Raw genomic sequence first — 16,866 nt, 5'->3', positions numbered from 1 at the left:
AGGGGGGAGGGAGAGAGAGGGGGGGGGAGGGAGGGAGAGATATCGATCATTCGTGTGGGGGGAGGACTTGGTAGGTGTCAGAGACTTTATCCGAGTGAAATCACCACTTGAAAGCAGTAAATGAAATAGAAATTACTTAAAGGAACTCAATTTCATTAACATAAACATCCAGAGAATAAATAAAAACTATCAGAAATGTGAAATGTTTGTCCCAAGGATAGCATTAAGTAATTTCCAAATCACTTTCTTCATCCGAATCACTGTCTGGCAACAGAGGTAATGACTGTTTATGTTCACTGTTTTCATATCACAAGTTTGATGTACGAGAACTACTTTCTGAGTTAGTGATACCATTTACAGTCTTCTCTGCTATATTGTTATTCGCACTTGAACTGGTTTCTGTAGCGACTGGCTTCTCCCATTCAGCTAGGTCACGTTTAACAAGTTCTGCTGCAACAGGTACATCCTTGGGTCCTGTGGTGTTGACAAGTGATACACACGGTACAGGACTGCCTTCACGCTCTTGTCGCTGGTCTGTACGTGGCCGTTCTCTGTATCCATCCACTCGTGCCATAATTACAACCCCTGTGCCACATGGCACAAATCCTCCATGAGTTCCCTAGCTTCTTCTGACCACTGATCATCTTTTGGCTTAACATTTGCGAGGCAGCATTCAATAGCCTGAAATCGGAGTCTTAAGAAGTCTGTTCGCAAGTGAAACACCTGTTTCTGCTTCACATCAGCCGACTCCCCATAATCAAGATAGAAAAGCAGCAAGTCACTTTCTTTTGGATCGTACTCATCCAGAGTAACATTTCTCACTATGGCCCTATACCACATTTCATCATTAATAAAGGGTGCTGCCACTAGCTGTCCTAACTTATCTCATTTACTCTATGAATTTCTTGATTTTCCTCTTTGCTGTAATACTGCGTCATTTCTTCTACGAGACGGTCAAGTTCAACTGCATGTTGTCCCACCAACTGCACAAAGAAACAGCCAGGATCTGTCAAAGCAGAAACAAAAACAGGAATGTAGCCATCTCCTCCAGCAGGATTCAGTTTCTCTGACACACATGACTTGTGGCTTGATGAGGAATCATTAGTGGCAGCAGCAGTCAGACACAGAGCTTTATCTGGTTTCCTAGGAGATCGGTTGGCAATACTCTCTTGCATTTTTGACCGTATCTCTCGGTCCTCCTCCACCTTCTCTTTTATTAATGCTATAGCCAATTCTATCTGTTCCTCTGTGCCTTTAATGACCACTCGTCGCTCATGTTCCACATTACCGCAATATGTATCTCTAGATGATGAATATCTATCTATTTGTATTCTTGCAGAAGATGCACTCGATATATTTCGGATATTTGTGCCATTTTTACCAATTATTCTGCCACAAGCTGACTCAGGCACAAAGGTTTCCCGTGTTGTTATTAATGGCTGGTTCATAATTATCTTACGAATCATTAAGCGTGCCTTCTCAGCTGCTTCTGGCATTCCTCTTATCTCACAAATCCTATTGTAAATCTCTTCTTCCTTTTCTTCCTTCATAGAGATTTTTGTGCATGTTTCCTCCTGAATCTGCTTTATGTTGGACCCACCTCGTCCGATGACTACACCACTTCTAGTGTCACATATTTAGCGTATCTAGCTTTGTCAATTACTTCGTATTCATCTTCGTTATTTTTTAAAAGAATATACAGCAGTACAGCACTAATGCCCGAAAGCGAAAGTGCAACAGCAATAGGAACAAGAGGTAACCTAGTACTCATTGTTGAGCTAACAGCTGGGTTCTTCCATCAATTCTCACAAATGTACAGCATTTTTATTCGAATTCTGTTTCACTGGTGCAACTTTGGCTAGTTTTGCATTTGTGAAGCATACAAAGTACCCCTGCAGTTTGGTGCCACAAAACCGATAGGTCCACTGTCACTTCTATGTATCTTCAGACGCACCACTCCAAGCTTTCAAGCACACAAGCGACAAGGTGGGTCACACACATAAACATAGTGATGACACAATATCATTGTAATCCCGTCGAATGGACCACTATACGAATATCAGACTGTTATCTTGAAAGTTTTAAGGTAATGCTTCGTCCTTGCAACGATCCGTCTAGCTTCGTCTTCTCGTTGAGGCGTCGACTGGCGTCGTTAGACGCTGCGTTGTCTCCCAGATGAGACGACAGCTGGCGTCTTCGAGCCCCGCGTTGTAGGCGCCAAAATGGTGTGTGTGGCGCGTGCCCCCGGACTCCAACCGCGCGCTGATGTAGTCGACGCCGTAGAGCCGCTACTGCCACAGCTCTCGCGGCAGAGAAGAGACACGATGCGATATAACGCCAGTCCCCGTAGATTAACGGGAGAAAAAAACCTGAAAAACTTCCGAAAAGGCGTTCCTCGCGTAGTCGTTGTATCTCAATTACAAGTCCGCAGCGTTTCCACTTATGCTAACTCGTATAATTGATGCTTTTTATTATTAATATTGTATTGTTAATTGCCCGGATTTGCAGTAGTTATCAATTCTTCTCTCGTTCGCATAGGACACACCACTGATTGCGAGGAAATATTTTAGTTAACAGTTTTTTCTTACGCTGTTGTCTCGTTGCTATGGCATTGTTGTGCTGGTATGCAGCGAGATCCAGAGATACTCTTTGATTCAGTCTTTGTAAGATTGCATCGTAATACGAAAATATTTTTAAGTTCTCTTCTCAACTAATGACATGAATATTTGCACTTCAATGAAATAGTCTTTCGTGCGTAGTCGATGATCTAGTCATTTATCAAACTATTTAATGATGTAGTCCACACTGGTTATTTAACTGGTAACGAACAGTTTATTGTTATTTTGTCACTAAATACATGTAACTCCCGCTCGACACGCACACGGAATAGTTTAGTTAAGTCAGTCCGATTGAGTTATAGTTTCTTGGCAATTACCACAACTCAACACTTTAGCGTAATTGTTTTATCTTCATGATGTCGTGTACTTGGGTCCTACTCAAGACTAATTGCGTGTATTCTTTCATAGAATGTTGACTTCTCCTTAAGGTCCAACTAATTTAAAGTCGAGTACAGTGTTCACTAATTCCGTTATTAGATTTCAATTTACCGGTAGTGCACGGTTAAATGAGTCTATCTGTTCCTGTCTCAGTTCATAAAATCAGTTTCTTAAGCCGTGAATCCCGTCAAGCAACAAACACTTCTAAACTCGAAAACAATCTCGTCACGATTCTCCATCTCAATAATTCAGATCAGTACTGCTCTTGCCGGCCGGTGTGGCCGTGCGGTTCTAAGCGCTTCAGTTTGGAACCGCGTGACCGCTACGGTCGCAGGTTCGAATACTGCCTCGGGCATGGATGTGTGTGATGTCCTTAGGTTAGTTAGGTTTAAGTAGTTCTGAGTTCTAGGGGACTGATGATCTCAGAAGTTAAGTCCCATAGTGCTCAGAGCCATTTGAACTGCTCTCGTACGTCTGCACTCGATGAGTTGTAGCAAGCGACTTCTTCTGTGGAAGAGCACTGTAGGCGCATTGAATTTCTTCGTTGCGCTTACAACTCGCTTCCACATAAAATTTATCTCTGATGACATTACTTTGGACTTAACTTTTGAGATATTAATTTCACATTTGTCACATGGATATTTGTCCATTGATGAAATACGACGTTTCTCCTTTCTCTTTTGCTAACAAATATGCTCAGTGGTGTACAATGTAGTTGTTGACAAAACTCTTTCGTATTGGGTAATCGGCAAAGATGTCGTAACTGCCAAGATAACTTTCCCTACTTCATGTTCTTTCTTAACTGACTTTAAGGTGGTCGTTGGGGTGTTACAAGGTGGTTCATTCTTCCTCTCCTACGACCTGTTATTAAGTGCCATGAGTGAATCTGTGCAGTGCAGATGACTGTGGTGAGCGGTTGCAGAGTGTACTGTTGGGTTTGTGTTGCTGTACGAAGGGAAGGGAGAGGGGGAAACCAGGTGCCAGCATACAGCCTACTGCTCTCGACTATTGTCAATCCGCTATGTATGTCAGTGCTAGGCTGCTGGCGTGACAGTAATTAGAACTAACCCTAGTTTTGACAATTTCAGTGTAGAAGGCAGCTGATAACTACCATGGCAGGAATGTGTGTCAAACATTCGTTCATTTCCTTCCCACTGACATACAATAGGCATCAAGCATAACGTCTTCTCACGACTGATAAAAGAAACTCTGAGAAGGTATCAACCGCTCCCTATTTCCCTGCAGTTTCTTCGAACCGCAGCAAAACTTATTATTGAAAAACATTGTGAAACACAATGTACCACTTCCAACAAAGGTTCCTCTTTCAGGAAGATCCTCAAATATCCAAATCCCTTTCGAATTTTCTATGAGAATGAAACGTGTTTATATGAAATTTGATGGTTGCATAAAACACTCTAACCGTCTGACCTATGCTTTTCATCTCCGTTCTTTTTATTTTCTATCTTGTCTTTATTTAATAACTCAAGTTTCCTTATCCCCAAGTATTGCACCTTTGTGGGCTCTGAAAAATAATTTTCAACTCTTACTCGAAGCAAAAAACAAAAAATACAGAGAAAATTGCCAACCACCGTTCCTACATTGAACAGTTGTTGTTTAATTTAACATTTTCTCCAGTCTGTGAACTTTTGTTGACAAAATTATCTGTATTTAAAAATTATGTTTCTACCTGCTTGCACTCGGCTTTCAACGATCTGGCCGCCCCCTTAAGGCGACGCTCCTACACTTGCACCTAGTCAACTAAACAATAGGAGATAAAAGGACGGCCTCCTCAAGTACAACTTACTCATCTAAAATATAACAACAGAGCTCAAACGTACCGCAGACGCGTCCCCCCTGTCACTCCCTTTGTGCCACTTGTGATACGCAGCATGCCCTCAGACGACGATCCTAGACAACACAAAAGGGAAATTAAGTAGCATAGCCCCTCCCCCCCTTCCCCCCGTGGAGAACGGTCCAGTTCGTCCGCAAAACTCGGCTTTCCACCATCTCGCAGCCGGCTTAAGGCGACGCTCCTACGCCAACACAGTAGGAGATAGAAGGACGACTTCTTCCTCAAGTGCAACTTGTTCGTCTAAAATATAGCAACAGAGTTCCCACACGCCCCCCCCCCCCCCTGACAGAGTGTGGGTGTGGCCAGCGACCCCCACAGAAAACACGCACCCCCCCCCCCCCTTAGACCTAGCTCCTGACCCCTCACCCTAAAAAAAGAAAAACACATTTACGACCATAATAAAAAGGTAAAGTCCATTTCCTTTTAGTGTTATGAGCAAAATCGGTATAGTTTTATGTTCGACTGCAGTCGCATATCATTATTTTGTGACGTCCAGCGACGTGTACCGCCATCAGCAGAAACATGCCCACCCTGCGTAAACTGAGGAAAAAACTCTTCGACTATTTTGATGCGAAAACTACCGATCACCGCAGAATGTCCTCGTTATTTCGAAACCATCTACAGAGTAAAGAAAAAGTGATAATTTAAACTCCAAAGACAAAAAATTATATTAAGCAATTTCTTCCAGCTTTTTGAACGAATTACATGACCCGACAGAGTCTCTTGCCTTCCGTGTCTGTAAATAAAATGTAATGCACGTGTGTATTACAGACATTTCAGATAATCTTTAACGCTAAAGGCACACATGTCCGAAAAAACACATTTATTTTACGTTTGACAACAAGAAGCTATAATTCAAGAGAACGTAGCTGTTTTGTACACTATGACAGGGCTCCTTTTACCAGTGTGGTGCTATATCACACTAGCGTTTACGAAACAAATCGCCGCAACGAAAAAAAAAAAAACAAAAAAACGATTGTCAAGAATCATTCTGTGGTGCTCTAGCCGTCTCTTTCACCCGTCATTGATATCAATTTGGTAGGCTAATTAATTAAATCGATCATGAGAGTCACTTTGTATGGCGTCGGACAACTGGGAATACATGGAGGGAACAAGATGTTCTTTTCGAGGAACACTATTGACAAATGACATCTGAAGCTGACCATAGAGGGATTCTACAACTCACAACATACATTTCGTTAAGGACTGCGTTATTTAAAAACACCGCATAAAAAGTGATCTTGAGTCTACAGGCATACACACTCGCTGATAGTGTTACACTTTCAGGCAGAAATGCTGTGTGAAATGCTATCAGCAATTTCTATCCATTCAACCATATATTTGCGTTGGATCCTGTAGAGACGTCTTTTAACGATTACAGCCACTGGTGAATCACCTATCAAACTTTAACCTATCCATTTCCCTTTTTAAATTTTCTAACCTATCTGCCCGATTAAGGGATCTGACATTCCACGCTCCGATCCGTAGAACGCCAGTTTTCTTTCTCCTGATAACGACATCCTCTTGAGTAGTCCCCGCCCGGAGATTCGAATGGGGGACTATTTTACCTCCGGAATATTTTACCCAAGAGGACGCCATCATCATTTAACCATACAGTAAAGCTGCATGCCCTCGGGAAAAATTACGGCTGTAGTTTCCCTTTGTTTTCAGCCGTTCGCAGTACCAGCACAGCAAGGCCGTTTTGATTAGTGTTACAAGGCCAGATCAGTCAATCATCCAGACTGTTGCCCCTGCAACTACTGACAAGGCTGCTGCCCCTCTTCAGGAACCGCACGTTTGTCTGGCCTCTCAACAGATACCCCTCCATTGTGGTTGCACCTACGGTACGGCCATCTGCATCGCTGAGGCACGCAAGCCTCCCCACCAACGGCAAGGTCCATGGTTCATGGGCGGAATGAAATATCTATATTTCGATAAATCGATATATCGATATTTTATCAATAGCCCTACTTAGCACTACTCGGCACGTGTTGGCTGTGCTCAGTCCTTTTCGGAATTGCATGGCACAGCGTGATATTTCGATTCGCAGTACGATGCAAAGCTATTTCTTCCGACATTTGTTACAACGTTTTTCGGACGGCACGACTTTCTTGAGTTCGACAGAATGGCAGTGTCAGCACTCTTTATCCTTCGGTATTCGTTCGTGGCATAAAGGTAGTTCACTGGTGCTGTGGCTGTTTGCACAAAAAAAATGGCTCTGAGCACTATGGGACTTAACATCTAAGGTCATCAGTCCCCTAGAACTTAGAACTACAACTAACCTAAGGCTATCACTCACATCCATGTCCGAGGCAGGATTCGTACCTGCGACCGCAGTGGTCACGCGGTTCCAGACTGAAGCGCCTAGAACCGCTCGGCCACTTCGGCCGGCTGTTTGCACAAAAATAGGGATTCTAACAATGCATCGTCACACGCCTTTAAAGTTAATGGGTACCACAGGAGAGAAAGATGAGAATTCTCATAATCGATGGATGCCTCAGATCTGTTATGGAACAACATTAGAACACCAAGTAGAAAGAAATTAAAGATTTAGTTGACGATGAAAGGGAAAACCTTACAACGATCGACAGACAATTTGTACGGGAATCATTATCTTGTAAATCAAGACATAATGACCTTTCTAGACTGAGAAGCTCATCTGCAGAAACCAGCACGGTTTTAGGAAACAGCGGTCATGCGAGACACAGCTGGCCCTCTTTGTGCATGATATACAACAGACTCTAGCTACTGACTCCCAGGTTGATGCCATATTTCTCGACTTTCGAAAGGCGTTCGACTCAGTTCCGCACTGTCGTTTGCTACAAAAAGTACGCGCTTACGGTCTATCCAATGACGTATACGTTTGGATAGAAAGTTTTCTAACCGACAGAGAGCAGTATGTCGTCCTGAATGGGGTAACTTCAACAGAAACAAGAGTAACTTCAGGTGTGCCCCAGGGCAGCGTAATAGGTCCTCTGCTTTTTACAATTTACATAAACGATCTGGTTGATGGTACTGACAGCGGCCTTAGACTGTTTGCCGATGATGCTGTAGTCTACAGGAAAGTAGTATCACACGGAAATTGTGAACAAATCAATGAGGATTTGCAGAAAATAAATGCGTGGTGTAATGACTGGCAGTTATCTATCAATAATGGTAAGTGTAACCTATTGCGTATAACAAGGCGAAAATCCCCATTAATGTGTGAGTACAAAATAAATGTTCAGTCTTTGGAATCGGTAACATTAGTCAAGTATCTGGGTGTGACTATTCGAAATGATCTCAAATGGAATGATCGGATTACACAAGTAACGGGTAAGGCGAACTCTAGTTCGCGGTTTATTGGTAGAATCCTGAAGCGATGCAGTCCTTCAACAAAGGAAATAGCTCACAATACGTTATTTCGTCCAGTCTTAGAGTATTGTTCGTCTGTATGGAACCCTTACCAGTTGGGTCAGATTGAGAAGGTCCAAAGAAGAGCGGCAAGATTCGTGACTGTTACATTTAGCCATCGCGAGAGCGTTACAGATTTCATAGAAAGTTTGAAGTGGGATAGACGACGCGCTAAACAGAAGGAGCTGCTCACTAAATTCCGAAATCCAATCTTCACCGAGGATGTAGAGCATATATTATTACCACCAACTTTCAAATCGCGTAATGATCATCATTCGAAGATCAGGGAAATAAGAGCTCGTACTGAGGCGTTCAGACAGTCGTTTTTCCCTCGCGCGATCCGCGAGTGGAACAGAGGGGGGGGGGGGGGGCGGAATATGACTTTGGCGCGAATTGTGCCCTCCGCCACACACCGCTTGGTGGCTAGTGGAGTATATATGTAGATGTAGATATTCGTGCCACTCTCGTATCTCGAAATGAGTAACTTTTTTCCGAGCATACCTGCTAAGGATCCAATACACCAAGAACTCCAGCGCTGTTTTTAGATAGCCTCTCTGCATCTTGTAACTGATTATAGGTCTCTGCCCCGCACTACCTGCAGCTTAGTCCATGTGACCGTCCCAACTTTAGTCTGACCTGTATGGAAGGCGGAGAGCGCTAAATCTAAGACGTTCTGCATCCTGTGGGGAAACAGGACGAGGTGAGTTAATGTGACAGGAGCGCGTTTCGACCGGTCGGCGGAAATGGGAAAACGTTGTCATAGCTCCGCCAACCATATACAGTGTGTAAGGTCAGCGCCAAACGAAGCTTTGCCCTGCAACACGAGGTAGTAGGACAGACAGTACGAGCACTTACGGTGGTGTTTCTTATTGGGAAAATTAGGGAGACTACACATCATACATAGCATGGAGGAGGACGAAAATTTTGTGACACATCTCCAAACTACAAACAGATAGTCCGAACGAGATCTGTGTCTCTCAGGGTGCATTAATATCTATCACCCAAACATAAGTGGCGAAAATATTAAATATACAAGTATTGGTAAATTGAAGCAGGTGGTTTGTGATCAAAGTTGCTTCTACAGACCGGTGTAAAGTTTCATCGCCTGTACTGTAGGATGACCATATCCAACAGACTATCAATTACACAAGAGTTTTCCTGTACAGCTCCTTCATAAGCAGTTTAATACGTTGTTTTTTTTCGATTGTAACACATCCAGTAAAAGTACACCAACCATACACTTTGTTTTTCCTACCATGACTTAGAGACCCATGCAGCTGCTAATAAACTGACATTAACATGCTTCGATCCTCTGGCTCCCACTGAAAACCGAACATCGCATGGCATAAATTCTACAGTTACCACACCAAGGTTGGTAGAAATAAAACACAGATGCGATGTTTCTCATTGACCAAAATGTGGAATGCATCGCAACATATGGGAACTGGAAGAGTTTGTAGTATTGTAGAGCGCTTCCAACAAATATTCAAAGGTGTATAGTTAATCTCGTCTTCCCACCGAAAGGGTAGCAGATGTCTTGGTGCTCCATTTCGAAAAGCATTGTTCCATCATTTAGCAGTCATGTACATGACTACTGTTCTGGTGTTTATCATCGCCGGAAGGTGCTGTTCACAATACGCATGAGGTAGCACAAATAAAAAGAGGTACTGTGTAGGGTATCACAGTATATGTAAATAGGACGAGCCTGTAGCAATGGGGAACACTTCCAAAGAACTGTATTAAGGAGATGACCTCTACATTTAATCCCATGTTCCACAGCGACAAGTAGCAGATATCCTGGGTTCCGTCAAGGTTCCCTCCATCTCAACGGAGTGGTGTCAGTCAATCATTATGCGGTAATCAACAGCGAACCCAGTGGATGGTTGGGATTAGAAAGACACCATTGATATGGAGTGATGTACTGTAATACACACCGCAGTTGATAGCAAGATCAATTTTAGCAATTTTATCCAGGAGTTGGAGAGAGCGATATCCACCACATTCTCCAACCTGTTTAGAAACAGAGTGAGCTGAGTTAATGTTATAGGAGCGTATTTTGACTACTCGGTGGAAGTGGTAACATGTTGTCGTAGCTCCGCCACCCATGTATGATGTGTAAGGCCAGCATCAAATGAAGCCTGCTTCTGTAACACAATGACAGTACGAAGAGTATGCTGGTGTTTCTCGCTGGAAAAATTAGGAAGACTCAACATTGAAGCAGATCCATGTGACTCAGGATCGATTCACGTCTATCACCATAAAACATTCTATCATCGTTTTTCTGCACCATCCAGCAGAGAACAATTACGAAGTATAAAGGCTCCATTAATTTTATCTGATAGATTTTTACCACATCTCTCTCTTCCAATGTAGTCTTTTACGACGATTATCGCCCAGTACATGTTCTGCATTATGACCTGTTTATTACGATTGCTGGATTTTCACGACAATTTCGAAGTGTAATTAGAACTGTGAGCCATTTTTATCCATCAGTTGTGGTAGCGTGTATTGGCCTGGTTACCTGGGCTGCAGGATGGTTTTTGAGCAGGCATCTGTAGCGAACTGTGACGTCAAACAGTGATAGGTGCTTTTTAAATTTGTCTCTGTCCAACACCAGCATCTAATCAGTTGAATGTATTTCTCGCCAAAAGAATAAAGATAGTACCTTACACCACTGCCTTTCTCCCAACAGCTTGTAAGTGTAGCGTAAAGTTTGAGTGTGTCAGTCGCTAGTTTCGAGTGGTATTGCGAAATTTTTTGCCAGGAGGATAACACCTGTTGTATGGTATCGTCAGTTTTTGAGCCGTATTGAGCTTTTATGCCGTCCTTGTATAGCGCTCTGCATACAGCTGTGTAATTAGGCCCAATCTTTGTGATTAATTATGTAATTAGCTTCGACCTTTGTGTCAGTTTCTCAACCAAAAATAAATAAAGTAGACTCATCTAATCTTCCTCTCCCGTTTCTGGGCAGATACCATGTGTTAGGGGGTGCACTTGGGCTTTCCATCTAGTAGAATAAGGGTTCGAGTCCCAGAAAGGGCACAGCCATTTTTAATTTCCCATCAATTCCAAGTGCCTCTGGTGATTTAATTGTGTCAGGGGTATATATTTGAGTTTTCCGCCCAGCAGGACCAGAGGTCGAGTCCCATAAAGGGTACCACCAATTTTAATTTCCCCTCAATTCCCAAATGGGGGGTTGGGGGTGGGGGTGGGATGTCAGCACAGCCCTGTGACAAAGAAATTCCCCCCAAAATTCGAAATTCCCACCAAAATTCGAAATTCCCACCAAATTTCGAAATTCCCGCCAGAATTCGAAATCCCTGCCAATAGGGTAGGTTGGGGGGAGTGGGGGGTGGATAGGGGCGAGGGGGATGAGGGTGCTGGGTCACACATGAAGCTGAGGAAACACGTGACGTCATCCTGGGGGGGGGGGTGACGGGGGTGATTAATTGAGCATTTTAATTAATTTGCATATCAATTTGACATCAAACTTGCACCACAAACTGCTTTATACTACTACTTGTAGTGACTTGTTTGGGGACTAGCTGCTGTACTCTCCTATTGATAACAGACTGTCAATTGTAGGCGGAAAAATTTCACTCGATAACCCGAGTTATTCAAAATAAGAGCGGGAAGAACCCCTTTTGTTAGTGAACGCGACATTGGTGTCTGACAATGTTCAACTAACAGGGAATACCAGGAGACCCTGAAGAATAACTGAGCAGAAGGTTACATACATGGGTTGTATGATAAGGTAACAGAAGAGGAACTTCATGGGACGGAACAGCCTAGAGCATTTTACCTTAAGCTACAACATGTGTCAGATATAGACTTATGTGTAACGTTTGTAAATGAGTGTGACTTTAAACAGAGGAAGAAACACAATATCTCATGATAGTGTGTGTTGTTAAACTGCTACCACCGACTGCAACCATAAATCATCACAGCTTGTCGACAGTTAATACCGCTTTAAAATGACGCTTATTCCTCACGCTATGAAACCAAGCATTTCGTCCTCTTACAGCTTTAGTTTTACGAAAATTGTCTTGATTCTTCAAGTCTTCCATATTGACATCAACGTTGTGGAGGCTGTTTTGCTCATCAGAGATACCAGTAGATATCCATCTACTCACAAGATCTCAGTATTTTTGTATTGATAACCAGTTAAATGTGATTCTAGTCTCCTAGTTTCGCCCATGTTTTCGAGAGATTTCTTTTGCTTGCAAGACAACAGCAGCAGCTAGATTTATCCAACATAGATTTATGTTAAGAATTACAGTTACGTATAAAACTTAAAAATAAAATATTTATAAATAATGTTCACTCAAGCGCGGGTAGATGCATGGTGTGTTACGTAACATTATTTGTAAACATGAAATTTTTGAGATTGCGTGTTTTTGATACATGGATTTAACTTTTGCTGTCATCAAAAATCCGTGTTGTGTAATGGCTTTTGCCGCGAGGGGTAGCTTCGCGGTCTAGTTCGTCGTCCTGTCAAGGTTCGCTCCTACCGTCTGAGATTTGAGTACTCCCTCGGGTATGGGTGTGTGTGCTGTCCTTAGCGTAAGTTAGTTTAAGTTAGATTAAGTAATGTGTAAGCTTAGGGACCGATAACCTCAGAAGTTTGGTCCCATAAGATCTTACCACAAATTTCAAATTTCCTATAATGGCTTTTGATCGAAACCCGTCGCACAAAGAAGAAAATTAAACGACTTCTTGAGGTACTATATGATAGCATTCCTAATATTATATTTGCATTGATATTTTAAATTATTAGTTAATATTTGTTGCAAATGGGACTTATATGTCCTAAATTATGTTAATTAAACTTTACACATAATAAAACTACATGAGAAATGAAATTAATTAAAGCTTCTTTTCAGACATTCTACGATCAAACTGCTCTGACACAGCGAGTAACGCAGAAAAGACTAAAATACTAAACGTAGACCAAAATACTTCATCTCTTTTCCAAAACTGTATCACAGAGGAAGATCGCACTGGAGTTCTTCTTTTATATCGTCGCATGGACGACAAAATAACATATATCGGAATAAGTGCTCAAGGGACAGATAAGCAGCTGAAATCGCTCAACGGAGGAAAAACCAATAGGCATCAGGGATTATCAGCTCGATTGCACGTAGAGTATGTGAAAGAACTTGATCCTCTTCTGGCGACATTGTACCATAGGTTTCTAGAGGAGGGAAACGTTCCTAATGATTGTAAAATAAAACACATACCAATCCCATTTTTAAGAAGGGTTGTATAGATGTACAAAATTATGAAGCTATATCTCTGACATAGTTCTGTTGTAGAATTTTGGAACACGCCTTATGCTCCTGTATATTATGGCATTTCGGGAGGCCTAAAGTCGTCTCTGCAGGAACTAGCATGGATTCCCAACAATGACTGTGCGAAACACAGCTCGTTCTACTCGATCACGATACCCAGAAAGCTGTATATACAGGCATCCAGGTACGTACAGTGTTGCAGGAATGCGTGGCGTATGTTCTTTGGGACATGTCCGAAAGAACGGACACCACGCATTCCTATAACTGATTCGTCTAGAGGGACAATGGATCTACTTTCTTCAGTGCAAATGCACAAATACGTCCGACCTCCTGCGGGAATTTCAGAGTAGAGAGCGTGGAGGAAATGGACAGAGACAGAGGATATGTGGTGCTCGGTGGGAGTCTGGATCGGCCGTGAAGCATGCCGAGATAGTCCGCGCAGATGGGATGACACTGTGTCCTGGATGGCGTGATGGTTAACGCGCCTGCCTAGTGAGCAGGAGATCCAGAGTTCGAATCTCGAACCACTGCACATTTTCAATCGTCACCACTGATTCCGCGAAATGTCCCGATGCAACTGAAGTCAGCAGTCTCATCCCTTTCTTTTCCTTTCTCCTTCTCTATCCTCAATTTACATGTAAGACATGGTGTTCCTTGACGTCCGGAAAACAATCGATATAGATTCTCACTGCTGCCTAATGAACAAAATACGAGCGTATAGAATATCGGACAAACTGTGTGATTCGATTGAAGAGTTTCTAGCTAACAGAAAATAGTGTTTTATTAATTTCCTCCACAACACGGAAGGGGAGGGGGGGGGGGGGGTGTTATAGGACCATTACTTTTCAAACTGTATTGAAATGAGATAGCAAATAACATCGAAAATTCCGTGAGGCATGTCGTGCAAGTTGTTAGGAGGTGCTGATTATATACAGAGAAGTCGCAACGGTAGGAAGGTGCAGCAAAATGTAGTTAGATTTGGAGAGAATCGACTTTTGGTGCATGGACTCGAAATTGACCACCAACATGAAATATTGTAATGTAGTGCTAATACAAAGGTAGAAAGACCCTTTATAATATCTAGGAGGATGCCTACGAAGTGAAGTGGAACGACCACATTGAGTTACTAGTGAGTATGGCAGATATCAGAGATTCACTGGAAGGATGGTCCGGAAATGTAGTCCATCAACAAAGTATCTTACAAAGCACTCGTTCGACCAATACTTGAATATTGTTAATTAGTGTGGGACCTCCACCAGTTGAGTTGATAGATGAAACGGAAGAGATGCAAGGAAGAGGAGAAGGTTCATTTAGTGCACGCGAAAGCTACCCTGCTACATGAAGCACAGAGGTTTCGGTTGTGAGATGGCTAACGTGTCTCAACGATGGATAGTATCATCGTATGCGCACCCACATCTGTAGGGTGTGTGGGGTGTGTTTGGGGAGGCCAGGCAAGTATGTGGTTCCTAAAGTACAACAGCAGCCATTTTAGTAGTTGCATGGGCAACGTTCTGGATGATTAACTGATTTCTCCTTGTAACACCAACAACATGGCACTCTTGTGCTGGTATTGCGAAAGGTTGGAAGCAAGGGGAAACTACAGCCGATATTTTTTCCATGGACATTTATCTCTATTGTGTGGTTAACTGATGACTGCATCCTCTTCGGTAAAATATTACGGAGGTAAAATTCTCCCCACTTAGATTACTAGGTAGGGACTACTCAGAAGAGTGCCAACCTAAACTAGCCTACTACAGATCGGAGTGTGGAATGTTTCAGGTTGAAATTACCATGGTAAGAGATTTTGGAACTAGTTCTTAAGACATTTCCAGGGCCAGATGTTTAATCTGACAATAATTTATAGGTTATGAGCTGCAGATTAAAACCAAGCAATTTGAAAAAAAAAAAAAAAAAAACAAAGGTAAGAAAATAAGGAGATGGGACCAGGATAAGTTGAAAGAACTATAGGTTGTTGGGAGGTTCAAAGGGAGTATTAGGCAAGGATTGATTAGCACACGGGAGAGTAATGCAGTAGGAGACGGCAGAATAGTTTTGAGAGATGAAATAGTGAAAGCAGCAGTCAATCACATAAGTAAAAGGATGTCTAATATAAATCCATAGATATCACAGGACATATTGAATTTGGTTGATGAAAGTAGAAAGTACAAAAAATGCAGAAAATGAAGCAGGCAGAAGGGAACACAAACGTCTAAAAGTTTGATTAACAGGAAGTGCAAAATGGATAAATGGGAGTGACTATAGGAGAAATGTAGGTATATAGAAGCATGTATAACGAGGGTAAAGACAGATATTGACTACAGAAAAATTAAAGAGGCCTTTGGAGAAAAGAGAAGCAGCTGTATGAATATAAAGAGTTCAGATGGAAAACCAGAACTCTGCAAAGAAGAGAAAGTTGGAATGTGCAAGAAATATATAATGAGGCTATATAAGGGAAATGATCCTGAAGGCAATATTATAAAAAGGGAAGGGGAAGCAAATGAAATGGAAGATATGATGCTGCGACACGAATCTTACAGAAGACTGAAAGACGTGTGTCGAAAGAAGACCCATGGAGTGCACGACATATCCTCAGAGCTGCTGACATTCTTAGGAGAGCGAGCCATGACAACTATTCCACCCGATGTGGAAGATATATGAGACAGGAAAAATATTGTCAGACTTCAAGAACAAAATAATAATTCCATTTCCTAAGCAAACAAGCGCTGACAGTTGTGGATATTACCGAACTATCACTTCAGTAAGTCATCGTTGAAAAGTACTAACAAGACATCTTTACTGACGAACGGAAAACCTAGTAGATGCCGACATGTTACGAGGAACTATTGCCTCTACGATTTACCTTAGAAGATAGGTTACGGAAAGGCAAACCTACGTTTATAGTAAACGTAGATTTGGAGAAAGCTTTTGATAGTGTTGACTGGAATACACTCTTTCAGTTTCTGAAGGTCTAAGGTGTAAAATGCAATTCAGTGCATCCTCGTGAAATATTACGATAGAAACTCACGATAAGCCCAACGAAGCGCCCTCAATCAGAAGTGCAATAAAATTGTAATCCATTAATACACTCGGCAGACCCAGAAGGAAGCAAGGAGTAATTTTGAAAGGGAATTAAAGTTCAGCGAGGAGAAATAAAATCTTTGAAGTTTGCTGCGACATTATAATTCTGTCAGAGACAACAAAGGACTTGGAAGTGAAGTTGAAGGAAGTGGACTGTGTCTTGAAAGGAGGACATCAGATGACTATCAGGAAAAGCAGAACAATGGTAATAGGATGAACTCAAATTCAATTAGGTGGTGCTTAGGGAAATACATCA

General features: G+C 42.3%; 1 protein-coding gene across 1 annotated transcript; it reads right to left on the bottom strand.

The window, feature by feature from the left end:
* Window positions 1-258: 258 nt before the first annotated feature.
* LOC124712309 (tudor and KH domain-containing protein homolog) lies at window positions 259-12,439 on the bottom strand. The gene is given in 3 exon segments (XM_047242601.1): window positions 259-881; window positions 884-1,623; window positions 12,375-12,439. Coding segments are annotated over 3 exon segments (1,110 nt in total). The 3' UTR covers window positions 259-576.
* Window positions 12,440-16,866: the final 4,427 nt, after the last annotated feature.

Source organism: Schistocerca piceifrons, chromosome 8 (assembly GCF_021461385.2).
Source record: "Schistocerca piceifrons isolate TAMUIC-IGC-003096 chromosome 8, iqSchPice1.1, whole genome shotgun sequence".
Taxonomy (NCBI): Eukaryota; Metazoa; Arthropoda; class Insecta; order Orthoptera; family Acrididae; genus Schistocerca; species Schistocerca piceifrons.
The sequence above is the reverse complement of the archived record's forward strand: the minus strand, read 5'-3'. Positions and strand labels throughout refer to the sequence as shown.